Source organism: Cajanus cajan, chromosome 9 (assembly GCF_000230855.2).
Source record: "Cajanus cajan strain Asha chromosome 9, NIPB_CcT2T_4, whole genome shotgun sequence".
NCBI classification, from domain to species: Eukaryota; Viridiplantae; Streptophyta; class Magnoliopsida; order Fabales; family Fabaceae; genus Cajanus; species Cajanus cajan.
The window spans coordinates 51,636,192-51,654,619 of NC_138525.1; the positions used below are offsets into that span (position 1 = coordinate 51,636,192).

The following is an 18,428-nucleotide window of genomic DNA, read 5'->3' on the forward strand; positions in this document are numbered from 1 at the left end:
TACTTAGTGGTTTGAGAGGAGAAAAAATGAAGAGTCTAGATGGTTTTTGGAACAATCAATATTTACTAGATCTACATGCGCAGTCAAAATTTTGATGACTCAATAATAAACTATTAAGTGATACATTGTTATCTAAAAAATCAAATACATTATCACTATCTAGATTTAATAAGTTCACGTCATCATACAGAAATAACTTTACAAAAAAACAATATCAACTAAAAAAATTAAAAAAATGTAAGTATAAAAACTAAAATAAAAATCTATTTAAAATTGTATAGAATAAAAAGTAAAGTGAAATTACACGAACTAAAGAGATATTTTAACCTTCAAAATTGAATTTGAGTCTCGTTAAAAAAGTTCTGATTTTTCTTTTCCTTTTCACATAAAATCCATTCAACAAAAACTTGCATAAAAAATGGATTTATATTCTTACGTAAGTAACTCAATGTGATAATGTCATGTAATGTGAGTCAGAAAAGCACATATTAATTATAATAAAAACCATTATAATTCATGTAGCTAGGTCCCATTAATTTTATATTTGTGTCCTTTTGGTAATGTCACGTTAATCACTCACTAACATTTCAATGTTAAAATATTGTGAATGGGTAAAGGGGAGAGTAGCTGAAAATTTCTATATAAGGCTTTGATATTTGGTCACATACCACAACCCAAACCAACTGAAATTTCCAAAGGCAAAAAATACAAGAAGATGAAGAGCGAGTTCCTTTTGGTTTTCCTATTCTTGGGAATTCTTAATTGTGAAGCCCAATCTTTGAATCTCAACTCATATGACTATTTAGAACTAGCCTTAAGGTGGCCAAATTCCTATTGCTTGACACATGAAGGTGGTTGCAGGGACATAGTGCCCCAATATTTCACTATTTACTACCTTCGTCCCAGGAAAAGGGGAGGGCCTGATCTGCAAAACTGTCCCACACCATTTGCTCTGCCAAATAGCACTGTTAGTATCTCTTCCATTATTGCATTCCCATACGTTGGAATTACTGTTTAAATATTACAGTCTTAAATATCTTCTTTCTTTATAATATATTTTCACTTTTGATCTCCAAGATATTTTTGTTTAACTTTTGGTTCCCGCAAGTTTTTTTTTTTCTTTTCTCGTTACTTTATCACCGTTTTTGCATGACGTGTCTATTAAATAGAAAATGTTTTAAGTGAATTTAAATCTTTTAATGTTTAACCAAGTCTCTTAATTCAATAGTTGCAAAGTCTGTTCTATAATACAAGAGATCAAAATGGTGATTCCAAGTTAAATTTCCATCAATATTAAAATAATACATGGCTACCAAGTCCTACGAACGTTAATAATTGTCAATTTTGAGACACTGCATAAATCATATTCATAAACAAAAAGAACCTTGATGTTTAACACGTCATGCAAAAATTTTAAAAAGTAACAAAAAAGATGAAAAACAATAATAAAAGAAAGTACGAGAACCAAAAGTTAAACAAAAATAATTTAGAAACTTAAAGTGAAAATTAGGAGACCAAAAAGATATTTAAGTTTTCTTCAAGGGAATTGTCCTTGAAATTTGATTATACTAAGACACTATTTGAATAAGTTAGATAAAAAAGGTTTCATAAAAGTTTACGTGATAACTTGATTTTAACTCAAGAAACTCTACCTTCTTATTATCTTCTAGTACGTAGGAAGAAGTTTATCAAAATATGTCACTTGAAGTTTGTGCCGCTAAATAATTCTATAATTTGAATACATGCAGATTGAAGCGAACAAAAATGACTTACTCAAGTTTTGGCCAGATTTAAGAACTGATAATTTCATAGAGAGCAAGTCATTATGGAGGGACCAATGGAATAGGTTTGGTTCATGCTATAATATGATGCCAGATGACTATATTGCTTATGCACTCAACAACAGAAAGAGAAATGACCTGAAGAAAATCTTGACCAGTGCAGGTAAATATGAAATTCAAATTCGTATAGTACACAAAATGTTAGAGGAAAAATAAAGAAAACTTGGTATCGTAATGAGGTTGAGATTTTATGTTAGGAAAATGAGTTATTATGTTAATATTATTCATAAAAATTTAACTCCTAATTAAGGAACATTAAAGTGATCCTAAATATGGCTATCTTATTGTGATCTCATTTTTAGGTATTGTTGCAAGTGGAAATCCATATCCATCACGTAGAATACTACAAGCTTTCAGGAAAGCTTTGGGTGTGAATGTGGACATAGTCTGTGAGCCAGATAGAAATGGATATGTTTATCTTGCAGAGGTTCATCAATGTTTTGATGTTCAAGGAACAACCCCTATAGACTGCGACAATAAGGCAAGAGGATGTGATGATGACCCCATCTTTCCATATATGGGATTCCAACAAGATGAAGATCCCAAGTAATAACGCCATGCAATCATGCATAAGCTCCTATATAATTGTATTACCCGGCCCTAGAACATATATGTATTCAAAATAAGGGGTTCTAAGTGTATGCTAAGAAAATAATTAATAAAAATTTTAAAAAAAATGTTTAACCAAATATGTGCAAAACAAAAAAAATTTGTCGCCTGTTGATATCTACTACTTTTACATATGTAAAAAATTGTTAAGATGTTGAAATCCCACTATTTTTACTTGTCATGATAGCATCCCTAGCTTTTGCCTAGATATAGATCGCAGGGAGGCAAACACAAATCTATCTACTAAATTACATCTAAGATTTAAAAGTAAAAAAATAGAAAGATTTTTTTCATTATTGCCTTAATTTAACTAATAAGATCTTATACAATTGATTAATAATTAAAGCATGTTTGATTTTCTTCTTACTTATTTAGTTTAAAAATTATTTTCTAAAACAGTTCTATATTACTTATTGTAAACATCGGATTTCGTCTGGGACACACAAACAAAGAAATGGACTTTCAGCATAAAGAAGGATCTCATGAAGGCCCGAAAACAGCACTAGAGTAGGACAAAAAAACATCCAAGGATCCAAAAAACAAATGCCAGAATTAGTAGTCCGAAATGGTTCATTCCCAAACCAAAATGGGTCGTTCGAAGCTTAAAACAAGGCATTTAATCCTAGGTCAAAACACCCCATTCTAACCTAGTCTGTTATGGGTAAAACTCAAATCCAGAACGGGCAGTTCCGCTTTAGGAATGGGCCTTTCAAGATTCAAATTTTACACATAACAGAAAAGTCCAAAACGGCCCGTTTTGGAATTGGAACGGCCCGTTATGGTGAATTTTCGTGCCTATAAATAGTAGGCTCGAGCAAAAGGCTAAGGGCCGAAATTTTTTATATTTGATTAGTCTCTCTAAAATCTAGTACTCTTCTTTCTCTCTTTTATTGTATTTCTTGAGATTTGTGAGGTATTGTGGAGTGTGAAAGGTAGCCACAAATCACCTTAAATTTTCTACATTCGGAAGTATCTACAAAAGCTCATTTTAAGAGGTACCTTTCTCTACTATCTATCTTTTCTGTCATCAACAAAAACAATCATGTAGATGTTTCAAGGCAAACCATGTAAATATGTAAATAGTTATTAATAAAAGAGAACCTAATATTTAAATTATTGTTTGCAATCGTGCTAGTTTCATCATAGGGTATCAATTCAGGGCGTAATAGGATGCCTAACACCTTCCCTACACATAATCGACCCTCGAATCCAATTCTGGTTGTAAAGGCCATTTTGGAATTTTAAAACTCTTTTCTTCTTTTTCTGATGTTTTGAGTAAAATATCGGTGGCGACTCCATGAACTCTTTTCAAAATCATTAGTTAGGGATTAGTCTGGTGTTTGAGCATTCTCTAACTGATGATATTTTTAAAAAAGAAGGTCTAAACCATCTGTGGGCAAGATCAGAATCTTTCACGTTTTGATAGATGGCAACTCCACTAGGGAAAAACTTAAAGAGGGTCAGGCCTAAATAAATGATGTAGCTAGCGAAACAAGAACAATAATTTGAATATTTAGTTCCCTTTACTTTGTTTGTTTTGCATTATTTACTTTAATGGCTTTATATCTACTTGTTTCAAAAAAAATAATTGCACACAATAGTTCCCTCTATACTCGAGGGCATGAGAGCATAAATACAAGGAGTGGTTGACGTACGATCGACCCAAGTATGGCCTTAGAGCTTGTAAGCCTTGTCAAAAATCACACTCAAGGTGATAACTGGTTACTCTAGCCCGAAATACTACGACAGATCTTAGAGTTTGTCAGGTGACAGCGATAGAGGTATTGGGTCCCTATAATGGGGGCACCATGGGAGCCTTTGAAGACTAGTGAGGACAATTGGAACCTTCCTATACAAAGCACATTCTTTGATAGGGACCATAGACCATAGATTTGTGAGCGTTCGTGGATTACTTTATGTGAGCATATGTTTGTTGTATTTGTTGTTTCATTTTTTAAAATGGATAAGGGTTATGAGGAAATGAAAATTAATACCCTTTCCGAATGCCCTATTTAAGTATCATATAGGTTAGCTTGTTTTAAAATTGGTAAAAATAATCATCATAGCCTTTAGTCAAACAAAACATGATAATACTTAGGCAGAAAGTCACATGTCATGCATTTCTTTAGGATAATGATTAATAAACATTCATTTAGAATATGGTAGGCATAAATAGTAGCATGCATGGACCGTTAAGGAAGGTGAACATTCTGAATTATGCAATGCCAAGAGTCAAAAGTTTATGCACTCTAATACCAAGAGAAGTTAAGGCTGACTTCAAAAAGCACAATGGAAGAATCCTCGACCTACTAAGGATATCCTTTGACCCCTCCTTCATGAGAGCTTTGGTGCACTTCTGGAAGTTAGAGTTTCGTTGTTTTCTATTCCCACATTTCCACATAGTACCCACTGTACAAGAGTACGACCTAATGGTTAGGTGGTCCAAGTCTGAAGGGGTCTACGTTATGATGGAAGGACATGTCTCCATGGATAAGGTAACTGAACTAATCAGGCTACCCCCTCATTTATCCACATTTTGATGGAAATGGAACAATCAAAGGTTGGAAGCTCTCTATTATAGAAGGACACCTATGCCTTCTAGCCAATTAGGAAGACTGGATAATTTTCAACAAGACTCTAGCTTTAATCTTGTTTTCGATAATCTTTTTCCCTTTTCACAAGAAGGTAATAGATCACGCTGCAATTGATGCCTTCTTTGCTTGGGATGTGCACCTAACGAGCCTTGTGCTTGCCATTCTTGTCGATACCTTGATCACTATTGACTTCTATAATAAAAAATCAGGGAGACAAATGAGATACTACAGCCCGTTCCTTTATGTGTGGGCATATACACACTTTTTTGCGAAGGACAATATGGGAAATCTACCTGACCCGTTAATAAGCTTTCTTAGAATCCATGCACCAAGGAAGTATGTTATGGCTTGGAAAGCCGAAATGAAGAACTGTACCGAACACACCTTCATGTTGATGTGTCCATGGTTCTGGCCAAGTCAAGTGTTGATCCAATGTGGCAAATTCCCTAATCTACCATTGATGGGATTAAGAGGATGGATAGCCTATTCCTCGAGGCTGGTATTAAGGTAGCTTGGGAGAATACAAACTTTGCCAAACCTAGAAGAACTTGGAGGGATTTTTTTCTTCTACGCCTCCAGGAAACAGTCGCTGATTGGCACCATCAAGGAAGCTTAGAGAAAGCCACTCTACATTGGAGACAATGAACTTGGTAGATCTCGAATAGGTACAACCAAATTAGTGAACCAAGGTGAGCAGCAACGAGTTAGTTTCTTGACTAAGAGAATGGAAATTTTGGAAGCCCAAATAAAAACCTTGGAAGAAAAGGATGAGGAATCCAAACTTTACATTGACAACCTACAAAGGAAATGCAAGAAAAAGGAAATGGAGATCAAGTGCTTAAAAGATGAATGTGCTGACAGAAATACACAGCCAGCAAAAACACCAAAAGTTGATCTAGATAAGAAACTCGCGAAAGCCTTATCAAGGGTACCACAACTCGAAATCAAACTCTGGGGGCAGACACAAGAAAAAGAAGAAGCATATGAGGACCTATCTAGGGCCAAATCTAAGGTACAAGTTTGGTGGGAGATCACCCAAGAACGAGCCACAACCATTTTTGACTCTTGACAAAAGGAAGAAAAAGGGCTCGATCTTCTCAAAGAGCTTACCCACCAAAGAGACCAAGCTCTAGAAGAAGTTCAAGAGTTGAAAGTAATGATGAGATATTATCAAGAGAAGGCCAAGGAAGCACGATTGACTTGCCACAACATGGGCAAAGTAGTCCATGAACAGTCAGAAGAAATGAGGGGACACGTCTTAGAAGCTGAAGATGACTTATCTATGTATCAGCCAAGCTTAAGTTTCTTTAGACTTCTACGATATTGTCAAAGCATATTGAAAAGCATTGTATAAAGAATGTTCTCTAAACAAACAAATCAATAAGAATGATATTTGGTGAATTCCTCAATTGTCTTTGCATCCTATATCGCATTTCATTTAGAACATACATCTTCCCTATAATTAATAAAGAATGAATAAAGGAAATCTAATATGTGCATGATAATTAGATAATGAAATCGCTGCCTGACACATCAAATCGGGGAACGCTTCACATAAAACCAGTAAGCGCACAAAAGGACGAGGGGCAAAGCATGCCCAAGTTGATAATTTGAGCACTAAGTCCTTTCCTATATGAAAGTGAGAAAGTAGTGCCATGGATCTATGATGTGCAAAGCCTACCATTAACAAATTCATCAAACGTTACTAGGATCGGGGGATTGACTAAGACCGGGCGAATCTATACTCCTAAGGATTCAGAAACTAAGGCCCCCAAAGAGAAAGATAAGGAGGAGGGGAGAGGAGAACTCAACAAAGAAGATGAACTCCTCAAATTCATTCGACAAAGCAAATATTCTATCGTTGATCAACTTAACCATACCTCGGCGAAGATTATGCTACTTCATTGATCATGAGCTCAAAGCCACATCGAAAGACCCTATTAAGGGTTTTAAATGAAGCCTACGCCGCATGTCACATTTTACAAGACAAGTTTGAAGGGATTGTAAGCCATACATGACTAATGATCACTTGACCTTCACCGATGATAAGATACCAAATGGACAAATAAACCATAATAAATCCTTACATATCTTTGTAAAATGTAAGGAGTTTCTCATCGCCAAGGTTTTGGTAGACACTGGGTCTTCCTTGAACATGCTATCAAAGAACACCTTTGACAAGATAAATCAAAGGATCTATACGTGCTCAAAGGCGTAAAACAGTTACTTGGAAATTTTTTCAAAAAAGTGTGCATTCCCCTCTTTTTTTTGATAAAATTCAAAAACCTTTATTGTTTTCTTTTGAGAGTTTCAAATCCATGAAAATACAAATATTTTTTATCTTAAAAAATTGGATGCGAAAAAAGACAGAATTCAAAATTTCGTATTATAGAGTGGAAAAGGCAAAAGAAAGTTCGAAAAAAGAGGAAGAAAAAAAAAAAGAAATTGAGCAAAAAAAACGTATAGAAATAGCAGAAGCCTGGGATAGCATTATATTTGCTCAAGTAATAAGAGGTGTTTTATTAATAACCCTTTCGATGGATCTTGAAGGGAAGTAATGATAGAAGATCTTAAAGGAGGTGATAGATGTTCCTCTCCAAGCTCCACCTTCAACGTCCTTCTTCTGTTGTGGCTTGATTCAACAATGGCAGAACCAAAGGTTTCAAGCTTCAAAGCTTGAGAAGCAACTTGAGGTGGTTCATTTTCTTCCTTGAAAAGGAAGAAACTTGAGGAACCAAGAACAAAAGAGGAATTCCTTTGTAGAGATGCGTAGGGAGAAAGCTATTCTCCACGGTCTATGAATCTTGAGAGAGAATTTTAGAGAAAATTCTGATTTCATTAAACTCAAAAGTAATTACAAATGTAGAAGGAAGGTTTAGATAAATGAAGGAAGCTTGTGGAGCAAGCTAAGCTAACCATGGTTCAAGAGAACAATGGTTGGCTTAACTTGGTCATCCACCATGGTTTGGAAGGCTTGTGGAGCAAGCTTCTAAGTTAGAAGCTTGGAAAGCAAGCTAAGTTAGAAGCTTGTAGCACAAGCTTCACAAGTGTGACATGCAATCTTAAGGAATCCGGCCAAGAGAAACTTGTGTAGCAAGCTAATCTAACCATGGTTCAAGAGAACCATGGTTGGCTTAACTTGGCCGTCCACCATGGTTTGGAAGGCTTGTGAAGCAAGCTTCTAACTTAGAAGCTTGGGAAGCAAGCTAAGTTAGAAGCTTGTAGCACAAGCTTCCCAAGTGTGCCATGTAAGCTAAGTAATCCGACCAAGAGAAGGGATGGGCGGCCAAGGTGCTTGGTTCCATAATTTTCCAATTCCAAAAAGTTGGATTTGGTTTAGTTAGGTTCACCAAATGATGGTGAGACCTAGCTAAATCAATTCCTTGTAAAATATGGAACAAAACAAGCCTAATATGTAAAATTTGGCCTAGGCCCAACTCTGGCCCAATTACTAGTGGCACCCACATTCCTTACTATATGTCACCCCACTTCTACTACTGAAAATACAAAAATGAATGACCTTTAATACAAGGTCAAATGGAGCAAAAGTCTCCAAGTAGCCTACCCTAAATTCTTCAAGGAATGTCATATATCAAGTGAAAGAAAGTGGCTCACAAATACAAAGGCAAAATGAACCTATACAAGAAATATTATATACAAATGATATGAAAGGTCTTCAAAATCAACCCATTCCTCTTGGGTACTTCAATGTATCACCTCTTGGTCTTCTTGGCCTAGGCATGATTCCATCAAGTAATCGGAAAGGTCATCTTACCTATCCAGGTAGGACCCAACATTTTCAACATAGAGTTCCAAGTGATGGATATTGTTTTTGCTTATAGTTGTCTCCTTAGAAGGTCGTGGATACATCAAGCAAAGGTGGTACCATCCATGGTTCATCAGAAGGTGAAATTCATAGTTGATAATAAGTCGATAGTAGTGCAAGCAAAAGAAGCTAAGATTATCAATAAACCATTAACCATCAAATACGTAGACCAACTGAAAAAGCTTTAGAGATAGCCTTCCAAGCGTTGGAGATTGCCCATGTCAAGAAAATCTCGAGCAAGAGGAATCTAGTAGCCCAGATTTTATTTAGAAACGGCTACCGACCAGGATGACGGGGTTTAGGATATGAACCGACGAAAAACCTCAAAAAGGAAAAGCCAAACGCTTTTGCTTTGTATGAGATTTTTCAAAGCGCTGGTATCCAAGTAAGCGAGGAAATAGTCTTGGTGGTTAGATCAACTAGGCCCTTTTCAGGAATAATCTTTTCCATATTTTTGTGTGTGAATCACGAATTCGGGGCATGCCTAAGCCCACGAGCTACAACAAGAGGGCACGTGTTAATCGAAGTTTTCTCTTAATGCCATGATTCCTATCTCACTTCTTCTTCGTCTTTACGAATCCAAACCCCATTAATTAACCTGAAATAAGCAAGGCACATTCGAAACAAGGACATCACTCAAACGATAGCCCAACATACAGCCTAACAAAAGAATAATTACATGCAATTTAAAACATGACTGGGGTTAATAAAATCAAATTAAGAAAGTTTCACATCCCCAAATGAACATTGCAAAACCAAAAGCTCGGCAAGAAACCCACTAAAGGGGGTTGCCCAAAAACTAGGGCAAGGTTTGATGGGGACCCACAAGCAAAAAGGGTAACTTAGGCAAAAGTAAGGATCAAAAGAAAAATGTCTGCTAGGGAACACATCTCAGGTAACCTAGGCAAAAGTTGGGATGCCAAAGCAGCAATCTGAGTTGAAATATGAAAGGCAGCTGAAAGGGGATCATTAATTAAAAAAAAGGGTATAATCCCAAGTCATCGCTTGATCTATAAAAAAAGGTGTTTTAGGTACAACGATATTTTTCCCTACAACAAAGGTGCCTTATTTATTAGCCTAAACACCAACCTACCCTCACTAGCCATGCTTCTAAAAACCATTTTAAAAAATCCTTTAAAACTTTTTGCAAAAAATGTACATCTCTTTTCTTTTTCCTTGACTCTCATGGCATTAAAAAATAAAACCTATAGGTACACAGAGAATGCACAGTGAATACTCACAAGAAATGGATTAAGGCATTTCCAAAGAAGGATCTAGAAGCATCTAACCAAGATATGACCAAGACATGGTACAGAGGAAGATGTCCCAGTAAACAACCAAACGAAGGCACTGTAGACACCCAATTTCATCTGGGGGCATACAAATAAGGAGATGGACCTCTGTTATGAAGGGAAGGAGCTCCCGAAGCAAGCAAACAACAGGACAGTGCATTAGAAGGCCCAAAAGCCCAAACAAGATGGTTCTAGAAGCCTGGAACGACCTGTTGCAAAATCGGAATGGGTCGTTCCAAGTTCCTAAAAGGGCCTAAAACCCTAGTTTGGAACGGGCCATTCCTAAATTGAAACGGGACGTTCCAAACTCCTAAAAAAAGGTCAAAACCTACACTAGAACGGGTCGTTCCCAAACTGGAACGAGTTGTTCCAAGTAATTAAAAAGGCCTAAAAATCATTGTTTGGAATGGTCAATCCAGCCTAGCCAATTATGTGTTAATATTATCTCTGGAACAGGCCGTTCCAATTTCAGAACGGGCCGTTCCAGTTACAAAATTAACACACAACATTCAGATCCAGAACAGGCCGTTCCGGTTTTGGAACGGGCCGTTCTGGAAACCCTTCTGATGCCTATAAATAGACAGCTTGGGCACAATTCTCAGGGCTCAAAATTTCGTCCAGACTCCTTAGAGCTCGAAATTTCTCTCTTTTTCTCTCTCTCTTTTGTATTTCTTGAGATTTTGTGAGGCATATTGTAGTGTGAAAGGTTACCACAAAACACCTAAAATCTTTCTAGATTCAATAGAGCTCATTCAAGAGGTATTTTAGTTAATCTTTTTTTTTATTTCTTATCTATAATAAATATTGTTATAATAAAAATAATCATGTAGACATTTTAGGGTTAATTGTATAATTTAAATTTCAAGCATGTAAATAGTTATTAATAAAAGGGGATTTAATATTTCTATTATTATCATTTATAATGATAACTTCATCATAGGGTACCGATTAAGGGCATTGTAGGGGTGCTTAATACCTTCCCTACACGTAACCGACTCCCGAACCCAATTCTGGTTATCAAGGCCATTATTGGACTTTTAAAAACCTTTTCTTTTTCCAATGTTTTGAGTAAGACATTGGTGACGACTCCATGAACCTATTTTCAAAACCATTAATTAAGGATTAATCTGGTGTCCGGGCATTCCTTAATTGATGAGATTTTCAAAAGGATGTCTAAACCATAGGTCGCAAGATTAGAAATTTTTGGGTTGCGATAGATGGCGACTCTACTAGGGACGTTTTAAGAGGGCCAGGCCCATATATATGATGAAATTAGCATTATAAAAAATAATAATTTAAATATTTTTTCCCTTTATTTTGTTTGTTTTATTTGTTTGGCTTTCATATCTGTTTTCTTGTTTAAATTCAACACTTGTTTGGAATAAAAATTTTACACAAACCTTTGCACACAACAGTTCCCCCTACACCTGAGGGCATGAGGGTATTAAACATAGGGAGTGGTTGACGTACGACCGGCCCAAGTTTGGCCTTGGAGCCTGCGAGCCTTGTCGGAAATCACACTCAAGGTGATAACTGGTTACTCTAGCCCGAAATACTGCGACAGACCTTAGAGATTGCCAGGTGACGGGGACAGAGATACTGGGTCCCTATAATGGGGGCACCTTGGGGACCTTAAGACCAGTGAGATTAGAACTGTCCTATACAACGCACTTTTCTTCCAGGGACCATAGACCAAAGATTTGAACATGATCGTTCGTGGGTGTACGTTGATTGAGCATGTGTGTGTGCATTTATTTATATTATTTTGTTCTAATAAGATGTATTGGAATTTTAAAATATGCAAACAGATAATAAAAAAAATAATAAAAATTTTATACCCCTTTGTACATTCTTAGGTCAGCATCCCATTAACATCATATAGGTAGTTTGTTTTTAAAAAAAGAAATGAATAAAGGAAATCTCATCTCCATCATGCATCATTCCCCTTTAGATAATAGAAACATGATAAAGATTAGGCAAAAAAAAATGACATGCATTCTAGATTAGCTCATTAATTTCATTCATTTTATTTTATAAGCTAAGGAGGATTAGGTTGCAGTACGTATAAAAAGTTAAGAAAAGTGAATGCTCTAATATACGACAGTATCTGCGCTATAAAGAAAAGCCCAAATCAATTTTTAAAAAAATACTATGGTTGGGCCCTTGCTTTGATATGTTTGTTAAAGTAAGTCTTATTAGAACCTAATATAGATTCTCGTTTAATACTGTCAAAATCTATTTGAGCATTCACAGATAAACAAATCAATGAGACTGATATTTATTTTTCTCAACTTTCTCTACATTCTGCATTACATTCATTTAGAACAAATCCCTCCTTGTAAAAGAATAAATGAGAATAAAAAGGGAAATCAACCTATGTGCGGTAGTCGGAAGTAATGGAAAGTAAGTCGCTAGTAGCAAGCCCACACGATGGAACGGGGCACGCTCAATGGTGAAACTAGTTATTATCCAAGGGGGCAAAGGGAAAGGAATGCCAAAATTAACTATCAAGAAGTCGGGCCTTTCCCCAAACAACAAAGATGAAGCCGTGTCGGGGGTCCACGAGAATCCAAGCATCATTATTAAAGGACCCATTCAACATTACTAAGGAGGAGACAAATCTCAAACGTGTAGGGCAAGTGGATAGAATTTTCTTATCAAGATAATTTCAATATGGAAAAGGAGTATCATGTTTGAAGACATTGTTTGTCAAAAGCCCGATAGGACGAAAACCCGCAAAGGGCAGCCTAGGTAAAAATTAAGGTTCAAAGAAAAAAATATAAAAATAAAGAAAATCAAAAGTCCCGATAGGATACGTCCTATGCAAAAGTTAGGGATACAAAAAAGGTAATGTCTTCCAGAGTTGAAAGTCGAAAGTTAGTATTCCTTTCAAAAAATAAAGAGAAACAAGACTCCATGAAAATTCTATGCCAAAACTCTATTGTCGCTCCTACCTACAACCACCTCCTATGAAAGGCCATAGATACATCAAGCAAGTGGAGGACTAACTCTATAGTCAAATCACCTAGGCCTCCCTAAGGGGCAACCTCCTTCTACTTCTCTGTGTGTGAATCACGAACTCAGGGCATGCCCGGGCCTTTGAGCCACATTAAAAGGGCACGTGTAAATCAAAAAATATTATCTTTAATGCCATATATCTTTTTACTTCAATTCTTTTCCTCCTTCAACATTCTGAGCCTTGTCAACAAACCTTAAATGAACAAGCACATTTGAAATAGGGATGTCATTAAAAACAATGGCTTAAAACCCGATAAGGAACATATAAAGATCAATCAAATTTGGCATGACTTGTGGATAAAAGTCCAAACTAAATCAGTGCAAGGGGCACACCCCTTTAATGAAGGAATGAAAGATGATCACAAATGCTGCAAAGAGAAAAGCCTAGCAGGAAACCCACTAAGGGGGTTGCGCAAAAAGGGCAAGGTCCGCTAGGAGACTCGCAAACAAAAAGGGTAGCCTAGGCAAAAGCAAGGATAAAAAAAAATGTTCGCTAGGGAACACACCTCAAGTAACCTAGGCAAAAGTTAGGACAAAGCAGCATCCGGAGCTAAAAATCGAAAGACGGCTTGGGAAGATCATTTAATCAATATGCAATCCCAAGTCATCGCTTAACTTTGAAGAAATAATAAGCCAACGCAAAAAATGATTTCCTCACTTTGAATGTGCTTGTTCATCAGCCTAAACCACTAGCCTACTTCGGCCAACCATTCTTCTAAAAATCATTTTTGGAAAAATCCTTTCTAAGAAAAATTCTACAAAATATATATATATATATATATATGTATGTATATATCCCCTTCGTCTCTTTCCTCTTGACCTATATGGCATTAAGATAAATTTGAGAGATACACGAAGTATGCACAGTGAACATTCACAAGGAGAAGATGGAGGTGTCCTAGAACAGAGTCTAGGTACACCTGATCTAAGGGCTAACATATCATATTCAGTACAAGCGAGAGGGCCAAACTACACAAACCTCAGGTTCAAAAAGAAACACTAAATTCGACACGGCTAAAGGCTAACAATCCATGTCATTGATCAATGCGCATAGATTAATTTCTTGAAAGTAAAATCAATCTGCATTTAAGCGTTAGCATAGAGGCATCATTGCATAGCATGCATAGGGTACAAGTGTGCACAAAAGGGTATAACTTCACTTTTTTTAAATAAATAAAAATCCAATCCATTCCTGCTTTGCATTTTCTTTTGCATTCTTGCATTCTTTGTGTGTTTCTATCCATCACTTGTTAGAGGAATCAAGAGGCTGAAGCACTCGTAAAAAAGATCAATAGCTAGACAGTGCCTTAAGAGCCGAGATCATGTCAAAAGGCATAACCCCAACAAGGGCATTCCATACAAGTGGTTTCATATAACCACAAAGAAAAGAAAGAGGTGTCAACAGCAAGATGGGATAGAAGTGGAATAGACTGAATAAGCAAGCCCACAAGCATGAAGAGGCCATCATGCCCTACTCCTCAATTGAATGAAGGATGATTCAAGAGAATGTCAAGATCAGGAATGGTTTCCTTACCAAAGCCAAGAATGGCTTCCAAAATAATATTCATCAATAAATATTAAGTAAATAACATCATCATGCGATGGGATCCCTCCACCAATGATGATAAAAAAAGATAAAATAGAAAAAAGCAAGCTTCGTACATGTTGAAAAAGCCGAAGCATCTAGAAAAATAGCAGAAAAAGGCAACCTTCAAATGTGAAAAAGCCGAAGCTAAACAAAGAAATGAAAAAAAACCTACCACAAGAAGACACCTGGAGAGACATCACAATAATCACCTTGACAAAAACAACACCAAACTCTTATCAACCATCCCACAATGAAGGCGCTTGGAGGGGCATCACAATACTCACTTGGTAGGGGCAACACTAGAATCCCTGCCAGCCATCCACTTCTCTGCCCACCAACACAGGGGCACATCAAACATCTCCTGCCCATCCACCTAGGGGCAGTCTTTCATCCCACAACACCAATGAGAAGACATCAAATACAAGAAAAAAAAGGGTTACCTGACCTTAGTGAAAGGGTTGCTAGATCCCCAAAACTAGTACAAAGTGGGTTACCTAACCTTAGTGAAAGGGTTGCTAGATCCCTAAAACTAGAACAAAAAGGGTTACCTGACCTTAGTGAAAGGGTTTCTAGATCCCCAAAACTAGTACAAAGTGGGTTACCTGACCTTAGGGAAAGGGTTGCTAGATCCCCAAAACTAGTACAAAGTGGGTTACTTGACCTTAGAGGAGGCCGGCTGAAGCCTTAAAATATCAGTCCAGCTTGGAGAGGCTGAGCTATGAAACTACTTCAACAACAAAGAGGGTTACCTGACCTTAGAGGAGGTCGGCTGAAGCCTTAAAATATCAGTCCAGCTTGGAGAGGCTGAGCTACGAAACTACTTCAACAACAAAGAGGGTTACCTGACCTTAGAGGAGGCCAGCTGAAGCCTTAAAATATCAGTCCAGCTTGGAGAGGCTGAGCTACGAAACTACTTCAACAACAAAGAGGGTTACCTGACCTTAGAGGAGGCCAACTGAAGCCTTAAAATATCAGTCCAGCTTGGAGAGGCTGAGCTACGAAACTACTTCAACAACAAAGAGGGTTACCTGAGCTTAGAGGAGGTCGGCTGAAGCCTTAAAATATCAGTCCAGCTTGGAGAGGCTGAGCTACGAAACTACTTCAAAGAGGGTTACCTGACCTTAGAGGAGGTCGGCTAAAGCCTTAAAATATCAGTCTAGCTTGGAGAGGCTGAGCTACAAAACTACTTCAACAACAAAGAGGGTTACCTGACCTTAGAGTGGGCCGGCTAAAGCCTTAAAATATCAGTCCAGCTTGGAGAGGCTGAACTAACAAATTACTTCAACAATAAAGAGGGTTATCTGACCTTAGAGTGGGCTGGCTGAAGCCCTAAATATCAGTCCAGCCTGGAGAGGTTGAGCTACAAAAATACTCCCTCTTCAACAAGCTACAAATAAAGGAACACATTATCCCAAGAGAGACAATGGAGCTTCTACTCGAAGACTGAATATCAGGTGTATAGTTTGTCAGTCTTGTTACCCAATAGAGTACGCAACTGCTCTAAAGGGCGAGGATACAAACAAATACACCTATCCAAGGGAAACAACGCAGAAGCGCCAACACCAAAGAGATAAAGAGAAGACCCAGACGAAATGTCTACGTCTTTACTTGCCTTTGGAAAAGCAACACATTAATATTTCAAAGGACAAGTAAAGAGGGGCAGCTGTAGACACCCAAAGCATGCAAACAACAGGACAGGACATTGGAAGAGCGTCGAACAACACAAACCTCAGGTTTAAAAAGCAACACTAAATTCGACACGGCTAAAGGCTAACAATCCATGTCATTGATCAATGCGCATAGATTAATTTCTTGAAAGTAAAATCAATCTGCATTTAAGCGTTAGCATAGAGGCATCATTGCATAGCATGCATAGGGCACAAGTGTGCACAAAAGGGTATAACTTCACTTTTAAAAAAAAAATCCAATCCATTCGTGCTTTACATTTTCTTTTGCATTCTTGCATTCTTTGTGTATGTCTATCCATCACTTGTTGGAGGAATCAAGAGGCCGAAGCACTCATAAAAAAGATCAATAGCTAGACAGTGCCTTAAGATCCAAGATCATGTCAAAAGGCATAACCCCAACAAGGGCATTCCATACAAGTGGTTTCATATAACCACTAAGAAAAGAAAGACGCGTCAACAACAAGATGGGATAGAACCGGAATCGACTGAATAAGCAAGCCCACAAGCATGAAGATGCCATCACGCCCTACTCCTCAATTGAATGAAGGATGATTCAAGAGAATGCCAAGACCAGGAATGGTTTCCTTACCAAAGCCAGGAGTGGCTTCCAAAATAATATTCATCAATAAATATTAAGCAAATAACATCATCATGCGATGGGATCCCTCCACCAATGATGATAAAAAAAGATAAAATAGAAAAAAGCAAGCTTCGTACATGTTGAAAAAACCGAAGCATCTAGAAAAATAGCAGAAAAAGGCAACCTTCAAATGTGAAAAAGCCAAAGCTAAACAAAGAAATGAAAAAAAACCTACCACAAGAAGATGCCTGGAGAGGCATCACAATACTCACCTTGACAAGAACAACACCAAACTCTTATCAACCATCCCACAATGAAGGCGCCTGGAGAGGCATCACAATACTCACTTGTTAGGGGCAACACTAGAATCCCTACCAGCCATCCACTTCTCTGCCTAACAACACAGGGGCACAACAAACATCTCCTACCCATCCACCTAAGCCCAGTCTTTCATCCCACAACACTAATGAGAAGACATCAAATACAAGAACAAAAAAGGTTACCTGACCTTAGTGAAATGGTTGCTAGATCTCCAAAACTAGTACAAAGTGGGTTACCTGACCTTAGTGAAAGGGTTGCTAAATCCCAAAAACTAGTAAAAAGTGGGTTACCTAACCTAAGAGGAGGCCGATTAAAGCCTTAAAATATCAGTCCAGCTTGGAGAGGTTGAGCTACGAAACTACTTCAACAACAAAGAGGGTTACCTGACCTTAGAGGAGGCCAGCTGAAGCCTTAAAATATCAGTCCAGCTTGGATAGGCTGAGCTACGAAACTACTTCAACAACAAAGAGGGTTACCTGACCTTAGAGGAGGTCGGCTGAAGCCTTAAAATATCAGTCTAGCTTGGAGAGGCTGAGCTACAAAACTACTTCAACAACAAAGAGGATTACCTGATCTTAGAGGAAGCCGACTGAAGCCTTAAAATATCAGTCCAACTTGGAGAGGCTGAGCTACGAAACTACTTCAAAGAGGGTTACCTGACCTTAGAGGAGGCCGGCTGAAGCCTTAAAATATCAGTCCAGCTTGGAGAGTCTGAGCTACGAAACTACTTCAACAACAAAGAGGGTTACTTGACCTTAGAGTGGGCCGGTTGAAGCCTTAAAATATCAGTCCAGCTTGGAGAGGCTGAGCTACGAAACTACTTCAACAATAAAGAGGGTTATCTGACCTTAGAGTGGGTCAGCTGAAGCCCTAAATATCAGTCCACCCTGGAGAGGCTAAGCTACGAAAAGACTCCCTCTTGAACAAGCTACAAATAAAGGAACACATTATGACAAGAGAGACAATGGAGCTTCTACTCGAAGACTGAAGATCAGGTGTATAGTTTGTCAGTCTTGTTACCCAATAGAGTACGCAACTGCTCTAAAGGGCGAGGATACGAGCAAATACACC

At 37.6% G+C, this 18,428-nt stretch overlaps 1 protein-coding gene across 1 annotated transcript; it reads left to right on the forward strand.

Moving 5' to 3' along the window:
• The first annotated feature begins 657 nt into the window (after nt 1-657).
• LOC109791930 (ribonuclease S-2) lies at nt 658-2,530 on the forward strand. The gene is made up of 3 exons (XM_020351295.3): nt 658-967; nt 1,749-1,944; nt 2,144-2,530. The coding sequence occupies exons 1-3, from the start codon at nt 716-718 to the stop codon at nt 2,389-2,391; spliced, it is 696 nt and encodes a 231-aa protein (XP_020206884.1). The 5' UTR covers nt 658-715; the 3' UTR covers nt 2,392-2,530.
• The last annotated feature ends 15,898 nt before the right edge of the window (nt 2,531-18,428 follow it).

Excerpts from the sequence above, each read along its gene's own strand:
- LOC109791930 (XM_020351295.3), top strand. The coding sequence starts at position 716 with ATGAAGAGCGAGTTCCTTTTGGTTTTCCTATTCTTGGGAATTCTTAAT. Across the intron at positions 968-1,748 it reads TTGCTCTGCCAAATAGCACT|ATTGAAGCGAACAAAAATGA; the intron begins GTTAGTATCTCT and ends GAATACATGCAG. Across the intron at positions 1,945-2,143 it reads GAAAATCTTGACCAGTGCAG|GTATTGTTGCAAGTGGAAAT; the intron begins GTAAATATGAAA and ends TCTCATTTTTAG.